We start from the raw sequence: 23,072 nt of genomic DNA, 5'->3' as shown, positions 1-23,072 counted from the left end.
TCTATAGAAGATGATGTCCAAAGGTCATTATCTTACTTAACTCATACTAAATAGAAGAATTTGTAATAGATTTGGTTAAAATGACATGATGAAATCTGAGTCACCAGAAACTTCCTGAAAAACATCATAATTCTTTGATGATATTAGAAGGGGACAAAGATTAGCTTGTTAAGTCAATGTGTCTTAACAAATTAAAATTAATGGCTAAGAGAGAATTAAGGTTTGTTTTTTAAGTTCAAAGAGAAACTGAAAAAATTACCATTTTGCCCTTTAAAATTCTAGCTTAATTTCATGTAACAATCAATTTTGAATTAGCGTACCTTGTTATCTGTTGCAATTTTAAGTTGATGCTGAAGTTTTGTAATTTGCTCATTCAATCGGTTAATTTCTACCTCTTTTTCCTGCATTATTTGAGCAAATTTCCCAAACAGTACATGTTGGTCCTGAGTAGAGACAGCATCAAATTCCTTTATGGCAAATCCCAGTTTCTTCATTTCATCCTAGGGACAAAAACAACCATCTCAGTTGTACAGATCATTACATGTGATTTTCCAAACATTCTTTCGATTAACTCTTACAAAAGATATAGTGCCAAAAACGTACAAATGAAAAAATTAGAGATATCATATAGTTATTGTATATCAATAATTCTTAAAATATTTTGATAAAAATTCTCAAAAAATTTTCATTTATGATGAATTCAAATGTTTATGTTGAGTTGAAAATACCATGCAAATCCATTTGCAGCTAACGTTCCCATGTTAAGTATTGTTTAGCAGCTGGATTTAGCAAATGATTAACAATGCTAAGGCTACAGAGGATGAAAACTATGAATTATTTAAAAGTTTTTCTTAACTAATTACCTTAAATAATTTGTTTTCTTGTTCAAGTTCTTGTAGGCGGGTAGTAGATTCCTTTTTCTGTATTTCTAATTGCATATGTAGTTGCTGAACTTCTTCATTCTTATTTTCCAGTTCTTCTCTGAACTGCTCTAACTGCTCTTCTAAGTTTGTGATCTTTAGTACCAAAATTATCAAAAGGAAAGAGAAAAAAATTTATACAAATGTTTATTTGTTCAGAGAGAATGAAGAGTGCTGTGTTAGCTCTATGAAGCATGTATGCTTAAAACATGTGAGCCATGAGAATAACGGAAAGGGGTTTCTCTAAGCCAGGTGACCCTGTGTGGTTTCTAGACATGTTCAAACTGAACAGCCTTAAACCACTGTGCCCAAAGCAAGGAGGAGATCTTCAGAGAAAGGATATAAGCAGCCGTTTCCTACCTAAAATATCTTCTGATAAAGCAGAGAAGAGTCATGGGAAGAAGGGAAAGAATCCACATTTTAAATCTTAGTTTAGTTATTATCAAAAGGCTCAAAAGAGCTAGAGAATTAAGTCAGTTATTTTAGCCACCAAGTGAGACTAGTTCAATTTAATCTATATATTAAGACTGAGTTAACCCAATGAAAGGTCTGGCTGCCATGTGCCTTGTTTAAGCAGAAGGATGGCGAGGCAGACACTAAAACCGTGAGATTCTTAGGTCTGAAATACAGAAGCTTAAGAGTTTACTAATACAATTTTAGGAGAAAATTACAGACTTCCTATATGCAGGACAATAGAAATTTAGCTCATTTCTATGCACAGATCATTAATGGTAAAGTAATTGTTCTTTGATGGTTAGAGACTGAAACCAATGACAAATATTAAAGGCTAGTTAGTATTTTAAAATTTAACTGGAACTTTGAGGACAGGAACAGCTCCCTGCTTTGTAGCTACTTAATAAACATTTAATGAACAGATTTCCAAATCTGTATTTACCACATGATCAAAATTGCTACATTAAAAGCAACCTAAGATGCAGGAGCAGCATTTAGTGGCAGCTGGCTCAGACAGCAGCAGAGAAATCATTATTGTTCCTTAGAACTTGAAAGGGACCATATGCTGATTACATGCTGACATGTAATCAGAACCATGAGTTAGCACTGGTAAGGCAAAGACCTTAAAAATCATTTAGCCTAGTATTTCCTTAACAGAAAAAGTATCAATATGAGTAATAATAGCCATCGATTATAGACAATTTACTGCTAGGCACTGCATAAGGTGCTTTATATATATATAATTTTAAAACCCTGTAACAACCTTGTGAGATCGGGACTAGGATAATCCTCATTTCAGAGATGAGGAAGAGCATCACTGAGAGGGGAGTATCTTACCTTGCCCTGAGGTCACACGGCTAGTATGTGGTGAAGCCAGCTTTTGACTCTGGGGAGTTTACCTCTGGAGCCTTACCACTCCTAACTATCATTTATCCTGCTTCTAATAACTAATGTCTGAGACTTACATTTAAATTTCTTTTCTGTAACAGTGGTATTAAATTCAGAAGACAAACCTTAAGTACATTTAGTAGTTGTGCATATATAATTATCAGGGGAAATTGTTATGATTATATCTTCTTCAAAGTTATCTAATATAATAGTATTTACACCTATCCCTATCTTCTACAACTACTACTTTTGATGACAAGGTATTATTTTAAAATCAACACATACAGAGATATTTAAGTTCAAAATTGCTGCCCTACTTCATACAATATTTACTTCTTTTTTGATACAACAGTTTACAGTGAAATTCTTAGCTTTGTGATCTAAAGCCCTGTTATTCAAAGTGTGGTCCCTGGAGCAGGAGAACAGGTGGGAAGGAGTTAGATGTGCAGATTCTCAAGCCCCAACCCGGACCTACTGAATCACAATCTACATTTTAACAAGATCCCCAGGGGCTTCATATGCACATTAAAGTTTGAGAAGCACTGATCTAATGCACTAACATTCCTATTATAAGTAGCTGACTTGAGGCATCACAACAGAGCCTTCAATGCCCAAAAAAGACACTATAGGGCATTCTTTCCTCTTATTCAGCCAGACTCTAGTTTCAGTCCCAGGCTGTCTTATTACTGAGTCTGTAACAACCAAAAATCAGAAGAGTATTAGTAAGGTGTAAAAATAGACTGGTAGCTATTTGTTTTAACCTTGTTTAATTTAGCTACCAAATGATATCTAAACTGTTTGGATTACATTAACTTGTACCTATTTGTGTTTTCTTTTTAAGTGCTTTTATCTCTTTTAAATGTGTATGTCTCCTTAGTTACACAGCAGATTCCTTGACGTCCAGTGCTGATTTTACGATGGAACAGTGGTGGTCTACATTTGGCAAGAGCTCAATAAATGCTGAATGACAGTCTTTAATACTTCTCACCAAGGCAAAACACACCTCAAGGCTTTGGCAGTACAGCACAGAGATACTCCAGAATCAGAGAAATCTGGGAGGAACTCTTGCTCAACCACTTACTATGTGACCATGAGTAAGTTACTTAACTTGTCTTAAGACTTGGCTTACTCATTTGTAAAATGGAGATAACAATAGACCCTTTCCTGAGGGAAAGTGTAAGGATTAATAACATAAGGCATTTACAATACTTAGCACTTTGTAGTACAGACCTCAACAAAGTTAACTATTATTACTTACTATTGCCATCTGTAAACTAGATCTCATTGGTGAAGGTTTTTTTTTTTTTAAGGAAATTCCTCCTTCATTTCTCTCCACAATATTTTCCTTCTCTTAGCATCCTGAAACTCCTACCTCTTAAAGTTTTCTTCTCTTTCTACTCATTCTGCATTTCTAAACATTATAATAAACTTTAAGAAAATGTTTTACACAAATTTAAGCAATGAGAGTAGTAGGAAGTATCTCAAATATAATGACACATACACATCTTGTGTTTATACTCCATCAGATGTTTGAAAACATTTGCCTAGTGTAGGAGAGAATGCTTAAGAAGTTATTTTCATAAAAGATATGTTTCAACTCTACATTCCTGTCTTTCAGTCTCCAATTACAGGTGAGAGGGTTCTGACAGGGTACTTGTCACTATTATTAAATACTACAAGTAGATCAGAGTCAGCTGTGATTGAACTCGTTACTCATTCAACATCTGGCTCCGTCTCATTCGTAAAAACTGGGAGTTGGTTCACAGATGCTCTCTAAGGCCTCCTGTAGTTTGGAAGCTTTTGGGTCCAGTTTTGAAGGTCCATCTCTTCAGGGAGCAGACAATTTCTTTGATTATTTAGTGTAAGGTAAATCTCTAAATGTTAATTCTTTTCCAAACACAAAGAACTGGTTACCTATCAACAAAAGTGCTTCCCCCATCTCTTGGAAGAACCAAAAAACAAAATAAACAAGAGCCTCTTAGATGAACATTAGTTGGTATTATGTGACAGTGAGAAAATAACCCTTCTTGTGGAAATGATCATTATTATAGTCATTTATATAGATGGCTCTTTTCTTCTCTAAACTCCAAGTTCTCTGAGCTGCAGTTTTAGCTGACGTCTAAATCATTCCTGTATTTTTCAAAGCACTTATTAGCAATTCTATGCTATTTAAGTCCAACAAATATGTGTTAACATATATTGAATGTCCTATAAAAGTTTTATGGAAAGACATAAAAACGTAATTTAAAAAACTTTAAGGGCCAACCCCATGACCAAGTGGTTAAGTTCACACCCTCTGCTTCAGCGGCCCAGGGTTTCACCAGTTCGAATCCTGGGCACGGACATGGCACCACTTGTCGAGCCATGCTGAGGTGGCGTCCCACATGCCACAACTAGAAGGACCCACAACTAAAAATACACAACTATGTACCTGGCGGCTTTGGGAGAAAAAGGAAAAATAAAAAATCTTTAAAAAACAAATAAACAAAAAACTTTAAACATTTTAAATGATGTGATAGAGCTAGACAATGTAGAGTATGATATGTTTTAGAAAAACTTAGTAGACAAAAGTTTAAATAAGTTATAATTACATTAGGAATTGAAAATTACTACCGTTTTAAAGGTGGAGTTTTTTTTGGGGGGGGAGGGAGGGAGTAGAAAAACATAGGAGAATTTTACATAATTACTTTATTACTAACCTTTTGTTTTAAGAATATGTTCAGTATACTGTAGAACAGCACTGTAACCTCCCCGGGCAATAAAACTTAAACCACGCACAGTAAAGCAGCAACAATTCAAAGCCCAGGGTAAGGTCAGGCCTTTTGACCTAACACTGCTATCTCTCTGCACTCTCCTCTTCAGTCAACTATTACCTTATCTTCTTTTTGTCATCAAAACTTCCCACATCAAGGCCTTTACACTTGTCCCCTTTAAGCAGAACACGCTTTTTCACACCAGCTTATTTGTTCACATGTTTATTGTCTTCAAGGTCAAATTAGGCAATGAGCTAAGAAACAGACTAAACTTTGGGTTTAGACCATAAACTCCATTCTCTTCAAACGGTATTTGCAAGGTGGCTTATTTAAAACAATTCAAATCACATTTTATCAGTAAAAATAAACTCCTTACCTCTTTTTCCTTTCTGTCTATGGCATCTCGCTCAGCCTGCAACTGTACTTCCAGAGACAATTCTGCTTTAGCGTCTATACTTCCAAACTGTTTTTGGTCCTCTACCTTAAAATACATAAGAATTTTCTCAAAATTTCAGACTTTAATCCTGATTATCTATTTTAATTGGAGAAGTACCAAATCTCTTTTTCCACTCTAGAAGTAAATAATCTATACTGGTGAATAATCAAAAGTTACAGATATTCAGTCTTGAATATATTTTATATAAATTCAAACAGCAGCGTTTGACACTTGTATAATTCATTTCTCAGATAAAATGAAGATTATCTCCTCCTCTGCCACCCCCCTTCCTTATCCCGCTCTTCTTTTATTCATTTTTGCTTTCTGCAGTATAATGGCAATAGATTTCATTACTTCTAAGTCTGGGAAAAGCATCAGCCTAAACTGGTGTCCAGAGCTTTTTCACTTGGCTATTATTTTAGAATCATGATTTTATTGATGGTTAAAAGGGTAATTAATTTTTTTGGTTTAACTAATCTTCCCTTTTGCAGGACTAAGGTATGCAAGCAGCATTTGGAAATAAGTATAAACAGAAATGGTTATGATGTCAATGAAAACAAAAGATATATACGTTACGTAATAAGATCAACAAAAAATCAACAGCAATTTTTTGTTTAAAAGAACTGATGTTCGAGTAATTAATCTGCATTAAAACACTTGATAAAATTAACCCAAAGAAAATGTCACACCTTTTGAAAAGTGTCTGCACTAACAAGTAAGGCTTGCTCCAGTTCCCTTACTCTGAACTCCAGTTTCTCAATTTCTTCATTCCGTTCTTGTACATCCCTCTGAAGCTGCTCTTTAGAGAGCAAAAGCTCACTGCACTTGTCTGTTTTTTCTTTCAGATGATTTGTTAACTGTTCAACCTGGAAATATATATTAAGTAAAAACAGTAATTTAAAAAAATTTCGGCAAGCTAATAACATCATATCTATCCTCATTTCAAAAAGTGCTAATTTTTGATAAGGATAGTAACTACTATCTCCAACTAAGGTGATATTTTCTGAATTGATAAAACTAAGTAGCACTAGCAAAAGAGAAATAATATTGCTTTCACCAAGCCTTTAGAAAAAGTTCTTTCTCTTAAGACTAAGACTTTCTTTAGCTAGGAGGAGAAAAAAATTATACTTGAATAATGTTGAATTGCAAGCACTAATGGTACAATCGCACTAAAGTCTTATTAATAAAGAGGATGAGTTTGCTGAGTACTGACTTCTACTTTTATGTGAGATAAGATGACCTAAAAAAAAATCTTTCATGGATTATACTTTTCTTTCCAGAAATAATAATTGATACATGTAATAACAACACATGACTGTAAATTAATGACTGTAAATACCTCAGGGATGGGAGGGCCGGGGAGCTTTAATACAGTCACTTGGAAAGCTTTTCCAGCCTACACACTCCACCAGCCCAGAAGAGAGACGAGAATGCGGGCTGGTGAAAGGGATCTGTGCACCTTGAAAGTTTCCCTAAGTGATTCTGATATGCAGGTCCATTCACGTGAATGGCTTTGTGAGGGAAGAATTCAGGAAGGACTAATAAGATAGCTTATGAAATGAGTTCTGATCAAGCGAAGAGAGAAAGCCTACTAAGAAAAGAAATGTGACGGTAGAAAACAAAAAGGAATTCTATCTTATTTCAGTGAGACAGTTTGATGAAATTACCTAAAAAAAAAAAAAAAAAAAAAAAAAAAAAAAAAAAAAAAAAAAGGTGATAGGGGCTGGCCCCGTGGCCGAGTGGTTAAGTTCGCGCGCTCCGCTGCAGGCGGCCCAGTGTTTCGTTGGTTCGAATCCTGGGTGCGGACATGGCACTGCTCATCAAACCACGCTGAGGCAGCGTCCCACATGCCACAACTAGAAGGACCCACAACGAAGAATACACAACTATGTACTGGGGGGCTTTGGGGAGAAAAAGGAAAAAAATAAAAATATAAAAAAAAAAAAGGTGATAATTATTTCTCAAAATAGTAAAAGAAATGTAAGCTTACCTATAATTACAGGTTGAAGGATGACAGTAACAAAGCCAAAGGGGAGACATTTTAACTATAATGGCTGGACTAAGATTTGGAGTAAGGTCAAGGGAAAAAGACAACAAAGCAGGTATAGTAAAGTTACACAATATACTTTTACAGTTAGGGTTTTTTGATCTTGAGAAAATCAGAAGCTGGGGAATCAGATCTGGAAAGGTTAGGGGAGAACAAATGGATCACAGTGTTCTGGGAGAAAGTCAAATATACACATCCTTGTTAGTTTCTTGCAGTTTCATGAATGAGGCAGGTCACACTTTTCAAATATAAGAAAACAAATAATAGGAAATGACAAATTCTAGAGCTTAAATATTCTTTTGAGTATCAAAAAACATGGCTAGTTTTCAAAAGCTGAAAATACGTTTGTTAGCAGTAAGGTCAATAAGTACAAACTCTGGGGACTGAAAACTTTTCTACTGCTCTAGTAGATAAGGCTGTTCCGCAACAGATCACTTCTATTCAAAGAGAATGTAGATAACATTTTACTATAATAAGTTTACAGGTATTTTATACTTTGGAATTCTTTTAAGAGAAATGAAATCCAGTACACTGCATAGAAATTATACACTACAAAAATTTTTAAAAATAAAAAGCATTTTCAGAAATAATAATAGTTAAATTTAAGTATTCACTATGTACCAGGCCAATACTCTTATGAGGTGGGTTCTATTATAATCTATTTTAGAAATTAGTAAACAAGTTTTAGAAAGTGACTTAGCCATTGTCACACACCTAATATATATAAACACGATTTAAACTGGAATGGTTTAACCTCTAGCATGATCTCTTTGCAACCATGACAAGCCACCTTCAGGAATTTATACAATGAATCTTCCCTTATTCATATAGCATTCATTTGGTAAATAGGCAGTTCTGACTAGGTCTACATGAGGAAAATGGACAGGTTGGGTGAAAAAGTAGAAGCAGGGAGAGTGGGAAGGAGGCTACCATAATCATCCTGGCAAATAATGACGACAGCTAGGATTTGGGGAGTGAATGAAAGTAGAAAGAATAGGAAGATGCGGTGCAACCTGACTCACCAAGGGGTTGAAGTAGAAGTTGAGAAAGAGTGGAATCAAGGGCAAATTCTACGTCTTAGCAATGAGGAAGGTGGAAACGGTATAGAATTTACTGAAATAAAGAAGGGACATATTTTATTCTTGTCTTTCTTTGGTGGGGGCTAGCTCTCCTTTGAACATGTTAATTTTGAGACATCTACATGGAAATACAGAGTGGGCAGCTGAACACTCAAGTCTGGAGGTCAACCAGAGATGCCAGAGCTGGAGACACAAGTGTGAGTCATTTATATATAACTGCCTGGAAAGAGAATATAAATAGGGAAGACAAGAGGGCCCGAGACTAAGTCTTGGGGTACTCCATCATTTATTTTGGGTAGAGGAGAAAGAGACTGAAGAAGTATGAGTGTCACAGAAGCTGAGAGAAGGAAGTGTTTCAGGAAGAAGGCTGTAAACGAATCCTATGAATGGTCAAGTATGATGAAGACAGAGAGGCTATTACTGGACACAGCCATGAGGGTGTAGATAACTTGCACAAGAATAGCTTCAACAGAGTAGAGGATATGAAACCCCATCGACACAGGGGGGTTAGAAACGTCACTGGAGCGGACTGAGAAGAGAATGGGAGATGGGGAAGTAAAGAGTGAATATAGATAACCCTATTGATCAATTTTGTTAGGAAAAGAAAAATGAGCAGTAAAGTTTATTTAATTGGGCAATACAAGAATATAAATGCAAGTGGGAATGATTCCAAATTTCAATAGAAACAATTTTTAGGGTTTTAAGAACCTTCTCATGTTGAAGTAATATTTAACTTTATGATTTTGAAGATTTTTATGCAATAGAAAGAATTCCTTTACAACTTTTTACAATATGTATCTTATTTTACACACAATATACACATTACTGTCAGGCAGACAATATCAGTAAAGTTCTTACCTCTCTGGTTTGGTGTTCATTGATAGGCTGGAATCGAGGTACAACCTTAAGCTGCTGTTCTAGTTTCTGTATTTCCTGTTGGAATACATCTCTCTCATGTTCTCTATCAATGGCTTGCTCCTGAAGTTTAATAATAATAATACAAGTAACTGAAGAAACAATATACCTGAAGTTATTATTTTCCTTACTTTCCTTTAGTTATAGGTATAATTTTGTTTGAAGAAAAGCAGCTGATGACCACAGAAGATCCCAAACCAAAAAGGAATAAAAAGATAACATTTTTTGTATAGCACATAGCTTATTTGAGCTCTTTGACAAAAATTTAAGAATTTAAATACTACTTGAAGCATTTCTTTTTTTTCTTTAAGTAATGTTTAACACAAAATGAAATAAGAATATTCTCCTTAACATGAATTTACTTTTTTGGAACAAAGGAGGAATTCCACCATTAATTTAGTCATTAAACTAAGTAGAACAAATTGTTTGGTAAATCCATTTCTTTCATCCTAAGCTAGGTTTTATACCTAAAATTATAAAATATATACGAATCTGACTCTTTGATCTGTGAAGAAAACATGAGGCTTAAGTGAAACCCCAAAGAAAAACAAATCCATGTGAAATTCAAGATTTAACATCTTTATGGAGGAGAGAAAAGACAACTGCTCCAGTCCCGTGTTTCCAAGGGCACACTGTTACCTGCTTATCTTTAGCAGGTGAAACAGTGGTGGCGAATTAGCTCAGTATCCTCACGTGCTTTGGTTGTTGGTTACAGGAAAGACTAGGACAAGCTTCTTAACTCTGAATTTGGAAAGGCTAACTGATAGGACTTATTCATTATCTGCCTATACTGCCTTTAATTCCAAGAGCTGCACAATAAAAATTATTGGAATTTTTAACTGGAATAGCACTTTTTTTTTTTTTTAAAGACTGGCACCTAGGCTAACAACTGTTGCCAATCTTCCTTTTTTTTTTTTTAAGGATTGACACCTGGGCTAACAACTGTTGCCAATCTTTTTTTTTTTCTGCTTTACCTCCCCAAACCCCCCCTGTACATAGTTGTATATCTTAGTTGCAGGTCCTTCTAGTTGTGGGATGTGGGACGCTGCCTCAACGTGGCCTGACAAGTGGTGCCATGTCCGCGCCCAGGATCCGAACCCTGGGCTGCCGCAGTGGATTGTGAGAACTTTTAACCACTCGGCCACGGAGCCGGCCCCGAGTACTGTTTTTTCCCCCTTAGATTGGCACCTGAGCTAACAACTGTTGCCAATCGTCTTTTCTTTCTTTTTTTTTTCTGCTTTTTCTCCCCAAATCACCCCCGTATATAGTTGTGTATATATATATATATTTTTTTAGTGGTGGGTCCTTCTAGTTGTGGCATGTGGCACACCACCTTAGCCCGGCCTGATGAACCAGCAGAACCCTGGGCCGCAGAAGCAGAGTGCATGAACTTAACCACTTGGCCATCGGGCCAGCCCCTGGCACAGTACTTTTTAATTAACTGGTAGAATACACATATAGATGAAATATTAGAATTCGACAGTTTCTTCATAATTTAAAATTCATAAATTAGAATAGCAGCAAGTAGCACTCCACTGAGAAAATCAATATTCCAGTTGAGAATACTTACATCTAAAAATTTTCTCATTTTTTCTAACTGCTTTTCCAGTGCTTGGTTTTGCTGTCTTAAATCCATTAGTTCAGCATTTTTTTCTTGTTCCAGCTCTATAAACCTACTGACTTGTTCCTCAACATCAATTTCCAGAGCTTTCACTTGTTTTTGAAGGTCATCACGTACTTTTTCAGCTTGACACTGTACTTCTAGCTTTTCCTTCATTAGTTTTTCTGTTTCCTGTAATAATTCTGTGTATAAATGCAAAAATATACTTGGTTAAATCATAACTAATGATGTTATAATAGTGAAATCACCTATATGTTCAAATTTTACCTTCATGAAATAAATGATCTGAGATTAAATACAGATAAAAAAGGGAAAATATTCTTATGAAAATATCAAAATAACATATTCTTATATAAGAAAGCAGATTAATATCAATAAAATTATACAGAATTAACAAAAAGAATATGTCCTGTCACTAAAAACTATATTTTTGTGAAAACAGAATAGCAAATGACAAAAAAAAAAAAAATCCATTTCACTATAAGGAAAAGAACAAAATCTAATTAAATTCAAACACTGAAAATTCACCTCAGGCAAAAATCAATTCATTCCAAACCCATAAAGTCACTTTTACGCACATACACAATACACATGAAGATCAAATACTGTAAATCTTTAACCAAGGTAAGTAAGAGTTACAGAAAAAGACTACAACTGCAATCAGAATTTCCTGTTAGTCTTACTCCTTATTAGACCCATGTTCCTGAGTTAGTCTTGCATGCTCACATGTACACGTACTGAGGGAACACTGACAAGTAAGAGAGGCAGTGTGCTGCGTTGTGTAAGATCAGAGACTGTGGGTTTAAATCCTAGCTCTGCCACTTACATCCTATGTGACACTAAATATGATGTCCTTCAGTTTCCTTATATGTGAACTGGGGATAGGAATACCACAGATCTCTTACAGTCATTGTGGGCTCAAGTGAGTCAATACATGTAAAGACTAGGGTGTAGGACACGGCGAGCACTATGTGAGTATTGGCAATTATTATCAATATTAATAATACAATAATAAAGTATATATAGTAAAGTAAAACAATCCTCCAATGAGGAACATGGAAGGAACATAACCCTAGAGTCTTTATACAAATTGGTTTGACAACACAGTACTCAGAACTAGGAATTTACAGAAAATAGCTTTCCTTTTAAAACAATACTGATTTAGATGTTAATATAAATCCATCAGAAAGTCTCTTTATCTTACTAAATTTCATTGATCCTATTGATACCATCATCTTACATACTTCCTGATTTAGAAAAAGCACTCTGAAAAGTCATAGGCTGTAAGAGCTTAACATATTTGTTAAAGAAAAAATGCTTTAATAAACCAATGTTTCCTTAAAAAAATCAAAATGGTCTTAAGCTCTGTAGAATAGGAAGATGATGGTCACTATGAATCTCATTTGTTAATTTCAAATATAAATATGCATTTTTATTCTAAGAAAAGTTTTTTCTTGTTAAAGAGAAAAACTGTAAGTAGAAACACAACAGCAAAACTGTAAAACTAGAGCTATGTTAGTTGGTTGAAAATCCAAGAGTCACCCAACTTTGGGAGTTGTAAGTTTGCCAAAGATTGGCCATGCAACTGCATAAACACACCTGCTCCAGGTGCTGCATCGACTGCAGCATCTACTAGTCCTATAAGAATAGAAAAAAGAAACATACACAGAACAAAAATATGATAATTCACATTTTCTATTTTGTAAAATAGGATAACACATACACACACACAAAAGAATTAGAAGTGAAAGTTGAAACTATCGATTATTATCACTGGTAACATTTTGAGATGTTCCAGTACTTCTTGAATATTTTACATGTATAATATACTTTCCACAATAAAAATTTCTCAACTGCAGCCGGCCCTGTGGCCAAGTGGTTAAGTTCGCACGCTCCACTTCTGCGGCCCAGGGTTTCCCAGGTTTGGATCCTGGGTGCAGACATGGCACCACTCATCAGGCCATGCTGAGGTGGCGTCCTGCATAGCATAACCAGAATATACAGCTATGTAGTGGGTGGCTTTGGGGAGGAGAAGAAGAAGAAAAAAGGAAGATTGGCAACATATGTTAGGTCAGGTGCCAATCTTTAAAGAAAGAAAAGAAAAATTCCTAAACCTGTGTTAAACAAATCTGACCACCCAGAAAGAACTTTACCATATTACAAAAATGTATGTTGTACTTCTAAATTGATCAAATTAAATTAGTAAAATTATATATTTTTAATTCTAACTGCATGTGTAACATAAGTGAAAAGAGAAGATAAAAAGTATTCAAAGTTTCATCATTACGAAGACTGTTTTTTACCACTAAACAAACTTTACTTCAAGATGTTACCTAATTTCTTATTTAAGGAATTATTAAAGATTATTTGTAAATTTATATATTCTTTGAACTATTACTTAGATTAAACTAGATGTCAGCCTGCTTCTAACAGTCACTGACCTTTTCAATCTATTCTCTCACAGGCCAAAATCCACCCCCTCCTGCTCACTACTAGTGCCAGATCAGTGGACTTAGTTATTTAACTCAAGTATACATTTTTGTTGCCCCTCTGGTATTAAAAGAACTAAGCCTTACATAATTTAAAAAATATCCTGCCTCATTATATTCAGCTTTCTCTTGAGCCAGAGGCTTGAGGATAAATGAAGAATTATCTTTTCTTGTTAACATCTGCCAAAGGGAAAAAACTCTTTATTCCACATGGTTAGATGATAAGATATTTACTAGTAAGGTAGATTTTCTTATAATTTTTCAAACCCTATATAAAATACATGAATAGTGGCACTGAAAGGGGAAAAAACACCTTGAACTTTTAAGGAATGTTTCACACAAAGTCCAAAAATACATACGCTGTTCAACGGGGCCTGCCTCTGCTTTCATAGCCTCCTTCTGCCTGGATAATAACTCTCTTTCTTCTTGGATCTGCTGTTGCTCTGCTTCCAATTCTTGTAATCTACTACCTGCACATAACAATTCCTGCTCAAGACGATCTATTATTTCAGTTTTTTCCTGAATTTGCCTTTCAAAAAGAGTTTTTTCATCTGCGTAGCCATCAATGACACCTATAAAAATCAACAAGGAATGGGATTATTACTTATTTCAAATTTTACCATAAGGTTTTAATATAAGCAACAAAAGGTGTACTGTTAGCAAAATCTTTAATCATTCCAACCCATTAAGTCTTAAATGAATTTGCTGTTGATGATAGTAGCAATTATGGTATGTTCAAAATAGCCTTTTTCTTGTTAACCATTGTGTGTAAACATGAAATTCCTCTGAACTTTCTATTATTTTGCTACACTAATATATCACATCATATAGGGGTAACCCACTTTATTAAACAGACATAAATAGATAGGTTCCTGGACAGCTTAATACAAATCAGATGCCTGTGAACTGAATCACATTTTAAATACGCTACAGAAAGTTTATATATTAAGTGATTCTAGAAGGCTAACATCCTCTACAACAGCATGGTAGAATATAAAGAGCCTGGGGCTTTAGAAGCTTTAACCCTGGCATCACCATTCAATGGTGACCTTGAACAATTTATCAACATCTCTTAGCTTCGGTTTCCTCATCTTTAAATTACAAGAGTTGTTTGAGGATGGTGGGATTATGGTAATAGCTCACCATCATCCATTTCTGTATTTTCAAAATTTTTAAACATTTACCGTAATTCTACTAAGTACTTTTATAATTAAAAGTATATGTAGTTTAAAAAATTGCTCGGAGGAACCTGGAAGACAAACTACAACTACTTTTCAACGGTCACTCTAAATTAGAGTAGACTGGTGGTTTCCAAATCTAGCTTGTGTCAAAATCGCTACTTTTAGACTTGAAATTTCTCCATCATCAGTTGCCAACGGCAAGGTGCTCACCCTCAGCCTTACTGAGCTCCACTGCCAGTTGTTCTCTGGCCCTGGACTCCTCATGAAGGCGCTCTCGCAGTTCTTCTTGGCACTTAAGGGACTCTGTCGCTTCTTGTTTCTGTCTAAATGACTCACGCATCAACTCTGTCTGTGTAACTTTAGCATGTTCAAGCTGGACAAGGAAGGAAAGTATACAAGAAGGAAGATAATTAAAGTGTTGGGAAAACCAGGTCATTCCCCACTAAAGCTCAAAAGAAATGGATTTGAAATAGATATACTATTGAATTGTAGTCATTTAATATTTCTAGTGCATGCTAACATTAGTAGGCAGAATAAGTTACAGTAGACAGGTACATTAGCTGTGTACAATTTTCCACAGGAGATGTATTCTCATTTTATTGAAGAAAAAAAATGCTTCTTTTGGAAACAAACCACTTTACATCACTAGATCTGTATTCTATTGTATAACGGGAGATACCAAGCTAACGATGGCATAAGCTCTTTCTATATTTGCTAAAGAATTTTATGTAACCAAGTACTCTATGGTAAACTTTATTTCTTTTATATTTAACATGTATTGATTGTGACTCCTGCTGTACACTGTGGGGAACCAATAATATAAGATTAATAAAATAGTACATTTCAACTAAAAGCTTTATATTTCTGTCCATTTGTGAAACATCTACAAGACTATATGAATATTCAGTTTATTTTCAAAACCTTAGAATACAGAGATATTAACCATAATAAACACAGCCTCCTGAAAATGCTGTCACTGGCACACTGACTACATTCTTAAACAATTTTTAAGATGATAGTCAAGTGCAGACTCGAGGCCAAAGCTCTCAAGAAACAGTGATCATTGATTGTTACCAGCTGCATGAAACTGCAGAAAAGCACTGTCTCTGCCTTATTTTCCGAGTTTCTGATAGTCAGCACCTGCTTATTTACTTTTACTGAACCAACTACATGGGAAAAAAATTAAGCTCAAATGTTTCTTGTACTTAGTCCTAGATCATTAACACTATTAAAAAATTTTTTTAAAGCAACGATCATATACATTACTAACAGGCTCACAACAATGTGGTAAAAATTTGTAAATTTATACACAAAGTACTTAGTATGTTAGAAAAATACTATTGCTGTGTTTTAAGCTTAAAATAGGAATCAAATGTAGTGGTTTCTAATTTATAGTCATATATTAGTAATGTGTTATAAAATTATGATAATATTTAAGAAGCTTTTATTCTTAAAGATGTCTGCTCTTCACATCTGAGTGGTATTTATCATAGCAAATAGATTTTAGAGTTACTAAGGTTTTTTATGGTCACTTTAAATCAATTTCCAAAGTATCTCGTATGCAATTATTCTTGTTTTAATAGGATGTTTTAAATATCACTCACAACTTATTATTTGAAAATAATATGAATACACATTTTAGACTAATAGAAAGTTAAGCATACATTTTAAATCATAAAACAGTTCATAAAATATCTGTAATAATACGTTGTTACATCAAAAAAGATAAAATTTTATACATACTTTTTACTTCTGACTGGCAAAAAGAGTATTTTCCTTTAAATGTAGATAACTAACATACATTAATTTTTATTATAAAGAAACATGACCACAAAGTAGAAACTAATTCATACACATCTACTCTCCTGAATTTACAGAGTCTGTATTTTAAAAATATGTCGATTGCTTCTATACGTATGTAGGTAATTTTTTTCTGGACATTATAAAACAGTTGCTTGGTAAATACATGAAATCTCTAAACAAGTTCAAAGCTCTAACTAAAAAGGATATGAGTTATTTTTCCTTTTCCAAATTTAGTGTACAAATACAACAAAGCGTTTACAACAAAACAAATACTTGCTTTAGCTAAGAAAATTAAGTAAGTCTTTGTTTCTAGATTCTACTTCTTTACAAGATCTAAACCAGCCTTAAAGCGCATTTAAATATTTACCATAAGAAATATCTCACTTTTATAAAACATAACAAAAAGTTGGAAAAATCAAATACAATAAATCTAGCAAACATATTTCATTTATTATAGTAGACGGCATCCACACTTTATTGATACGAGACTCCTTTCAAATGCTCATCTAAATACTCTAAACTTAAAAAATCTCTCCCATCCAGTAAAGGTATGATTTATTTCTAATACCCACATCTAATACCTAATAATATGAAATATATAAAAATTTAATATTTAATATTTTCAAATAATTTAAGAAACATCCTTAAAGTATGTGTAACGCATCAGTAAATATCCTATCACTTTAATATAAAAGTTCCAGGGCAGGTAACAAAACTATTCTGAAAACCATCTGGCTTGTTAAATATTAGCTAGCATATTATAGTTAAAGCTATAAAAGTCATAAAAAATGCTGAATAACTTGTAGTGAATCATTCACAACATACTTAAGTGTCAGATGAACCTGAAATACTAAGTATGCAGCATACTTAACCCTTAACAACGTTTTAAAAATACATTCCAAATAAAAAGCAGAAAAAGGTATTTCCTCACAGGAGTAGTAGGCATATTAAAAACACTGAGAATAAGTTCTTTAGGGAGTCAGTAAGAAAATTAAAATTAAAATTAGAATACAAGTTTCTTATTTCCTTGTCTGGAACTACAACCAATATGCCATATGATTGTAAACATTTCCTAAATGGCTCAATGACAATTCATTTAGCTGTTTTAGGTATCACAGTGCCTAGTCTCTTAAATATAGTCATTCCATGCCTACTCAGGATTGGCATCATAAACATACAAAAGCAAGATTCTTAAGAATAAGCAGGATCTTGTAATACAGTTGCCTGGCATGGAAGAACGGCAATATCATCTCACTCTGCTTTCTGAAATTAAAAACAGCCAAGCTCGGGCGTAGACCAAATTTAGTCCTTCAATATATCCAGGATGAATGAGTAGTAACACAACAACAAAACAAGGTTCTATTCCATTTACCCTTACTAAAGACATTTAAAGTTGATTTCTCATCAAACATAGTTTAACTAAATGTATAAAAAACTACAAGCATAAAAAACCATATTTTTTATACTTACTGAATAAGGAGGGGTAGGCAGTGAAATTTTAGAAATAAGCTTTAATATGTGCCCATTTCTTTTATGAATAAAATGAAAAATAGAAGTATTAATAATTACTGAGTTATTTTCATCCAAATGTTCACAGAGAGGAAAAGGATGTGGTAAAGGCACGCGAGATTCAACCTCATAAATGTCTTCATCTTGTTCTTCCAACCATGGGCCACTGAGTTTGAGAGTTGACAAATAGGTCCTATAAGAATCCATTCTAGAAGATGCAGCTGCCAATTTTCCTCATTTGCTTTATCAGTTTTCCACTACATTAAAAAGTTCTTTTTAGTTTATCAAGATATACCATAGCAGTAGCAAATTTTCTTTTTAGCACTATCAAGTAAACATTATAGAATTAATTCACACAACTGAACAACAGAAAAAAATCCCACAAATCTAAAAAAAACGATTTCCCTTAGGCTTCATCAACAAAACAGAACAAAAACAAAAACCCAAAAATACAAGCAAGCAAACACCTTTTAAACTAGAATAATTAAATCCTTGAAGAATGGAAGAATGAAAATATAAATATCTAATTAGCTGAGCAATAAAACTGCTTTCATTAGGTATCAAACACGTCTGTGGAAATAAGTAAGCCTTCCAAGCACAATCTGGCAGGGAAGGTCAAGTTTTAAATCACCATAGTAGCAGTCTTGAGAAATGTAGCTGCAACATTATTCCCCTTGTTCTTGCTGCTTCACGCAAGTGAAAAGCAAAAGCTCTTCTGAACTGAGTTATTCAAATAGCCTCTTGTGCTGAGCCAAAGGATTCCAGTCTGTCGCCGAAGCACAGGTCAGAACAGAGGGTGTGGTTTAATGTCTTAACCTATAGGTACAGTGACAGGTGGACTGTGAATTAATACGCCCACAAAAAAGCCTGCCTAACAGGATCCAAGTTCCACGTCAGAGCTTTGAAAAGAGTATTTAGAGAAGTTTATAATGCTTCTAAGACAAGCTAGTGTTTTTCCATTCCATTATAAAAATGTTTTAATTTAAAAATATGAAATCAAGTAGGTTTGAGTCCACATTACCAATTAGTTCTTCCAGTATATCAAATAATCATAATTATTTCTGGAAAACTAAATTAGCACTCCCTTTTGATATCTCCTTAGAAATAATACTTATTCTTTTGAGCAATCACTAGAACTAAATACAAATAGTTCTAACCTATTTCCACATTGAATTAATTGTTTATAGAATGAATGTGAAGGAAAAATAACCTCTCTCTTTAAAGCTGCATTGTATATAATAGCTGGTAATTAGACAACTTAAGGTATCCTATGAACTCTGACTAAAATTTAAAAGCTCAAGTTGCATATAATAGTTAGCCTTTTGGTAGCTCCAGAAACCTGGGTAATAGTGAATAAACCAGTCATTCAGAATTTTAAAAGATGAACAACTTACTCTTTAATATTAAAAGATCCTCAAAAGTGAAACTTGTTTTAAATAAATGAAAAAGCTTTCATTTTGGTGCGTTTTCTCTACCCAGTAACTGAATATCCTAAACCCACAAAACCTTTTTACTATGGAAAAACCCATACTAAAGCAAGCAGGTAATAGCAACAAAAATGTATTTTATAGCCACTTTCACTACACAAAGTTGTTCAGAGAAGCCAATACTCAAACCCTGCAAAGTAGGCTAATAATTATGGCAAAGAAAATGAGACTTTCTGCAGAAGATCCAGAATCTACAGGGAAATGGCTTGAGGCAGGAGACGGGAAGCTGCCTCTTACAATGCTGGACAGGGCAATGACAAATTTCTGTTTATTATGGTTTCTTATGTGAGCCCTCCAGTTAGTCTGTGAAGATGTCTTGACATCTGTACAAGACGGAGGCCTAGCCCTATTACTGGTGCAGGTAAATTTAACTTTACTGGGGCTTCAGCAGATATAAAACTATCAATATCCCAGAGGCTTAGCTTTATGAACTAGGGGGACTGATGCTTAACTGCGGGGACTGATGCTTAGCATACCAAATAGCTCTCGAAGTACTCTCTCCCTGCCCTCTCTGAAAATTACAGTTTATTTCGATAATCTAGTGTCCAATTTTTCTTATTTGAAGCAAAAACAAAATCCTGTTAAGAAGTATTCCTTTAATAGAAATCTTTAGGTCAAGGTAAGAACTAACTGCAAAGAAAAGAGAGAAAAGCCAGGGAGAAAAAAAAGACTCAAAAAGCAATAGATTAACATGATTTGGAATGGGGCAAATAGCCCTCATTAACAACAATAATTAATGGGTGGCATATTAATTCATGTTCAGAAAGGTGACCCTGAATTAAAATAATTCAAATTATATTCCATTTTTGAAAGCATGTAAAACTTGTTTCCATCCATGTAAAACAAAAATCTCTAAGTAAGGGGATACTCCTCTTATAACCAGGAATATAGGTCAAGGTTAAGAAACTAACCACAAAGAAAAATAGAGTAAAATTAGGTGGTGTCGGGGAGAGACTCAAAACAGCAGTAAAGATGCTTTAGGATAGGGGCAAACAGCTCTCCTAACAAAAGTATATTAACGAACGGTCTACTACATTAACTGATGTTCAGACAGATTACTCTAATTAGAATAACTCAAATTACGCATGTTTTTAAATTTTAGAAAGCATATAAATCTTTTTGCAATCAAAAAGTTAAAATAAAATGACTTCAATTTTTAGGAAGACACCCTTTTAATTATCCAGACTAGTTCACTATCTCCAGGTTTCATAGAATCAAGATTTTAATATATATTTGAAGGTTATTAAATTGTGGTATAGCATCATGTTTCCCAAACTAAATGGCTTTACTTTAATTGTACAATGTCAAGCTATTTAACCTTTTTTCCATTAATATTTCCTTCAAATTGTAAAACACTTATGTTGCTCTCTTTCGGATTTTTTTACTTATTTCTCTAAGTTATTTAATACAGGGACTGAATCCTGGGTACAAATCCCTGACAGACTCCTGACCAATGCTAATAAAAGCACAATGGGGGCAACACCTAACGGCAAAATGCATTTTAACAATTTGATTACAGCTGTATTTAAAACACAACAATGATAAACAAAATCTTAACTTATACTACTGTTTCATCTTCAGGAAAAGTCTCCTTTTTTGAGAAAGTATAGAAACAAGTAGCTTAGGTTCCATTATTCTGAAAAATGATAATTAATAAACTCATGAGAATTGATTATAATAAAAATCATTCTGTGGGAGTAAATTCCTTATTCATTAATTTCTTCCAACGCCTAAAGGAATCCATTGGTAAATAATCTCCTATGGCTCTAAATAGTACCTCTGGATTCTGGAAAACTTTAGTTGCTGAAAGACTATTCCCACAGAACAGATTAATTTCTATTTCTACCTGATCCAAGAATCAAGAACCTGAAACCATACTCTCAAAGATAACTTTTAAGCAGAGCCACAAAGAGACTACTGAATAAAGATTATGTTACAGAGATGACCATTCTAAGGGCCTGAGGGTAGTCTCTAGGCACTTTTCCTCATATTATAATGAAAGCTATCCCAACCAATAGGAAACTGCAATAAGCCGAATATAAGCCTGATTTTATGGCAGTCTGGGCAAAAGAGAAGTAAAATCCACCATAATACATGTATTATTATATGGATGTGGACATATCATTAGGCAAATCACTTGTCAATCAAATACAATATAAAGTAAAATATTCCAATAACAGATATTATGAAATCAGTCTATAAGGCAGACACCTTGATACTTTAGTAAAGAAAATGCTTAATAGCTCTTTTGTTAAAGCAGGATATACCTATGGAACCTAAAGCACCTAAAAACTTTAAAACTAATCATGTATCCTCCACTAAAACTACACAACATATAAAAACCAAACCATTAAAAAAGAAAAAAAATTTTGAATATGTGACAATATTTACTTACGGGACCTTTCAATGCAACTCCTCCTCCACCCCAAACATAAGCCCATAATCACTTGCAAAAATTCCTTTCTCCAAAACTGATGCTTGCCAAAAGAGAGTGGTGTTGGGGGAAGGGGAGGGGGGGATGAAAAACAGGTGAAGGGCATAAAGAGTTACAAACTTCCAGATATTAAAATAAATAAGTCATGGGGATGTGTACAGCATGGAGAATATAGACAATAATATTGTATCAACTTTGTATGGTGACAGACGGTAACTAGACTTATTGTGGTGATCATTTCATAATGTATATAAACGTCAAATCACTATGCTGTTCACCTGAAATCAATATAATATTGTATGTCAATTATACTTCAGTTAAAAAAAATAATCCCTCTCTCCAATCTTAGCAGAGGCAAAGGTCTGTCTGATCCAAAGGCCAGAACTTCTACTGGTGCTCTGGATTTCATCCTCATCTACCCCAAAGACCTGGCTCCACAAAGTCCATCCCCTGTGTTCTGCTTCTTCAACTTCTCCACTGCCACTCAACATTAAGTATTCCTACCTTAGAAAAAGCACTTTCTCCTTCTCAAGCTAGTGCTCTCTTGTTTTCTTCACAGCTAGGTGTCATGAAACTGCTATCTCTATTTCTCCAACTGTATTTCTTTTAACTCTGAGTTTTGGATTCCTCCTCTACCAAGGTCATTGATGACACCCATAATGAAATATCCAACGGACACTAAATCCTCAGCATCCATAACCGCTCTCTGGTATGACATTTTTGGAAAATCACTACTCATCTGGCTTTCATGACACTCTTCTCTTGATTTTCCTCTTACTCTCATTCTCCATCTCCTTTGTAGACTTACCTACATTTATTCTCTTTTAAATGTCGGCATTCTACCAGCACAAAAAATCAGCTCTGTATACTCTCTAAAATCATGGCTTCAAATGTCTTTAAGTGATGACAACTTCCAATCTAGCTCTCCCCAAACTCTAGACTCTAGTGAATGTCTTTACTTGATGCCTCCTCGTCTAAAACTGAAATCACTATTCACTTCTTTTGCATCTCCTATCTCAGCAAACGAAATATACCAACAACCTGGTTGGTCAAGGAT

At 34.3% G+C, this 23,072-nt stretch overlaps 1 protein-coding gene across 22 annotated transcripts in view; it reads right to left on the bottom strand.

Annotated features, from left to right (window-relative positions):
- AKAP9 (A-kinase anchoring protein 9) overlaps nucleotides 1–23,072 on the bottom strand; it is a 160,361-nt gene that overhangs the window by 28,452 nt on the left and 108,837 nt on the right. For 13 of the 22 annotated variants that reach the window (XR_011437682.1, XR_011437683.1, XR_011437685.1 and 10 more), the window contains 9 exons: nucleotides 14,993–15,155; nucleotides 13,961–14,173; nucleotides 12,712–12,750; nucleotides 11,062–11,294; nucleotides 9,435–9,554; nucleotides 6,140–6,316; nucleotides 5,391–5,495; nucleotides 864–1,016; nucleotides 321–500 (listed from right to left, as the gene is read on the bottom strand). Coding sequence is in view for 9 of the 22 variants with exons in the window: in XM_023638758.2 (XP_023494526.1) it covers nucleotides 321–500; nucleotides 864–1,016; nucleotides 5,391–5,495; nucleotides 6,140–6,316; nucleotides 9,435–9,554; nucleotides 11,062–11,294; nucleotides 12,712–12,750; nucleotides 13,961–14,173; nucleotides 14,993–15,155 (1,383 nt within the window). In the remaining 13 variants the exon portion in view is untranslated. Of the gene's footprint in view, nucleotides 1–320; nucleotides 501–863; nucleotides 1,017–5,390; nucleotides 5,496–6,139; nucleotides 6,317–9,434; nucleotides 9,555–11,061; nucleotides 11,295–12,711; nucleotides 12,751–13,960; nucleotides 14,174–14,992; nucleotides 15,156–18,055; nucleotides 18,702–23,072 lie in introns of those variants that run through there. The other 9 variants (XR_011437684.1, XR_011437688.1, XR_011437690.1 and 6 more) reach the window with 2 other exon arrangements.

Source organism: Equus caballus, chromosome 4 (assembly GCF_041296265.1).
Source record: "Equus caballus isolate H_3958 breed thoroughbred chromosome 4, TB-T2T, whole genome shotgun sequence".
NCBI lineage: Eukaryota > Metazoa > Chordata > Mammalia > Perissodactyla > Equidae > Equus > Equus caballus.
The sequence above is the reverse complement of the archived record's forward strand: the minus strand, read 5'-3'. Positions and strand labels throughout refer to the sequence as shown.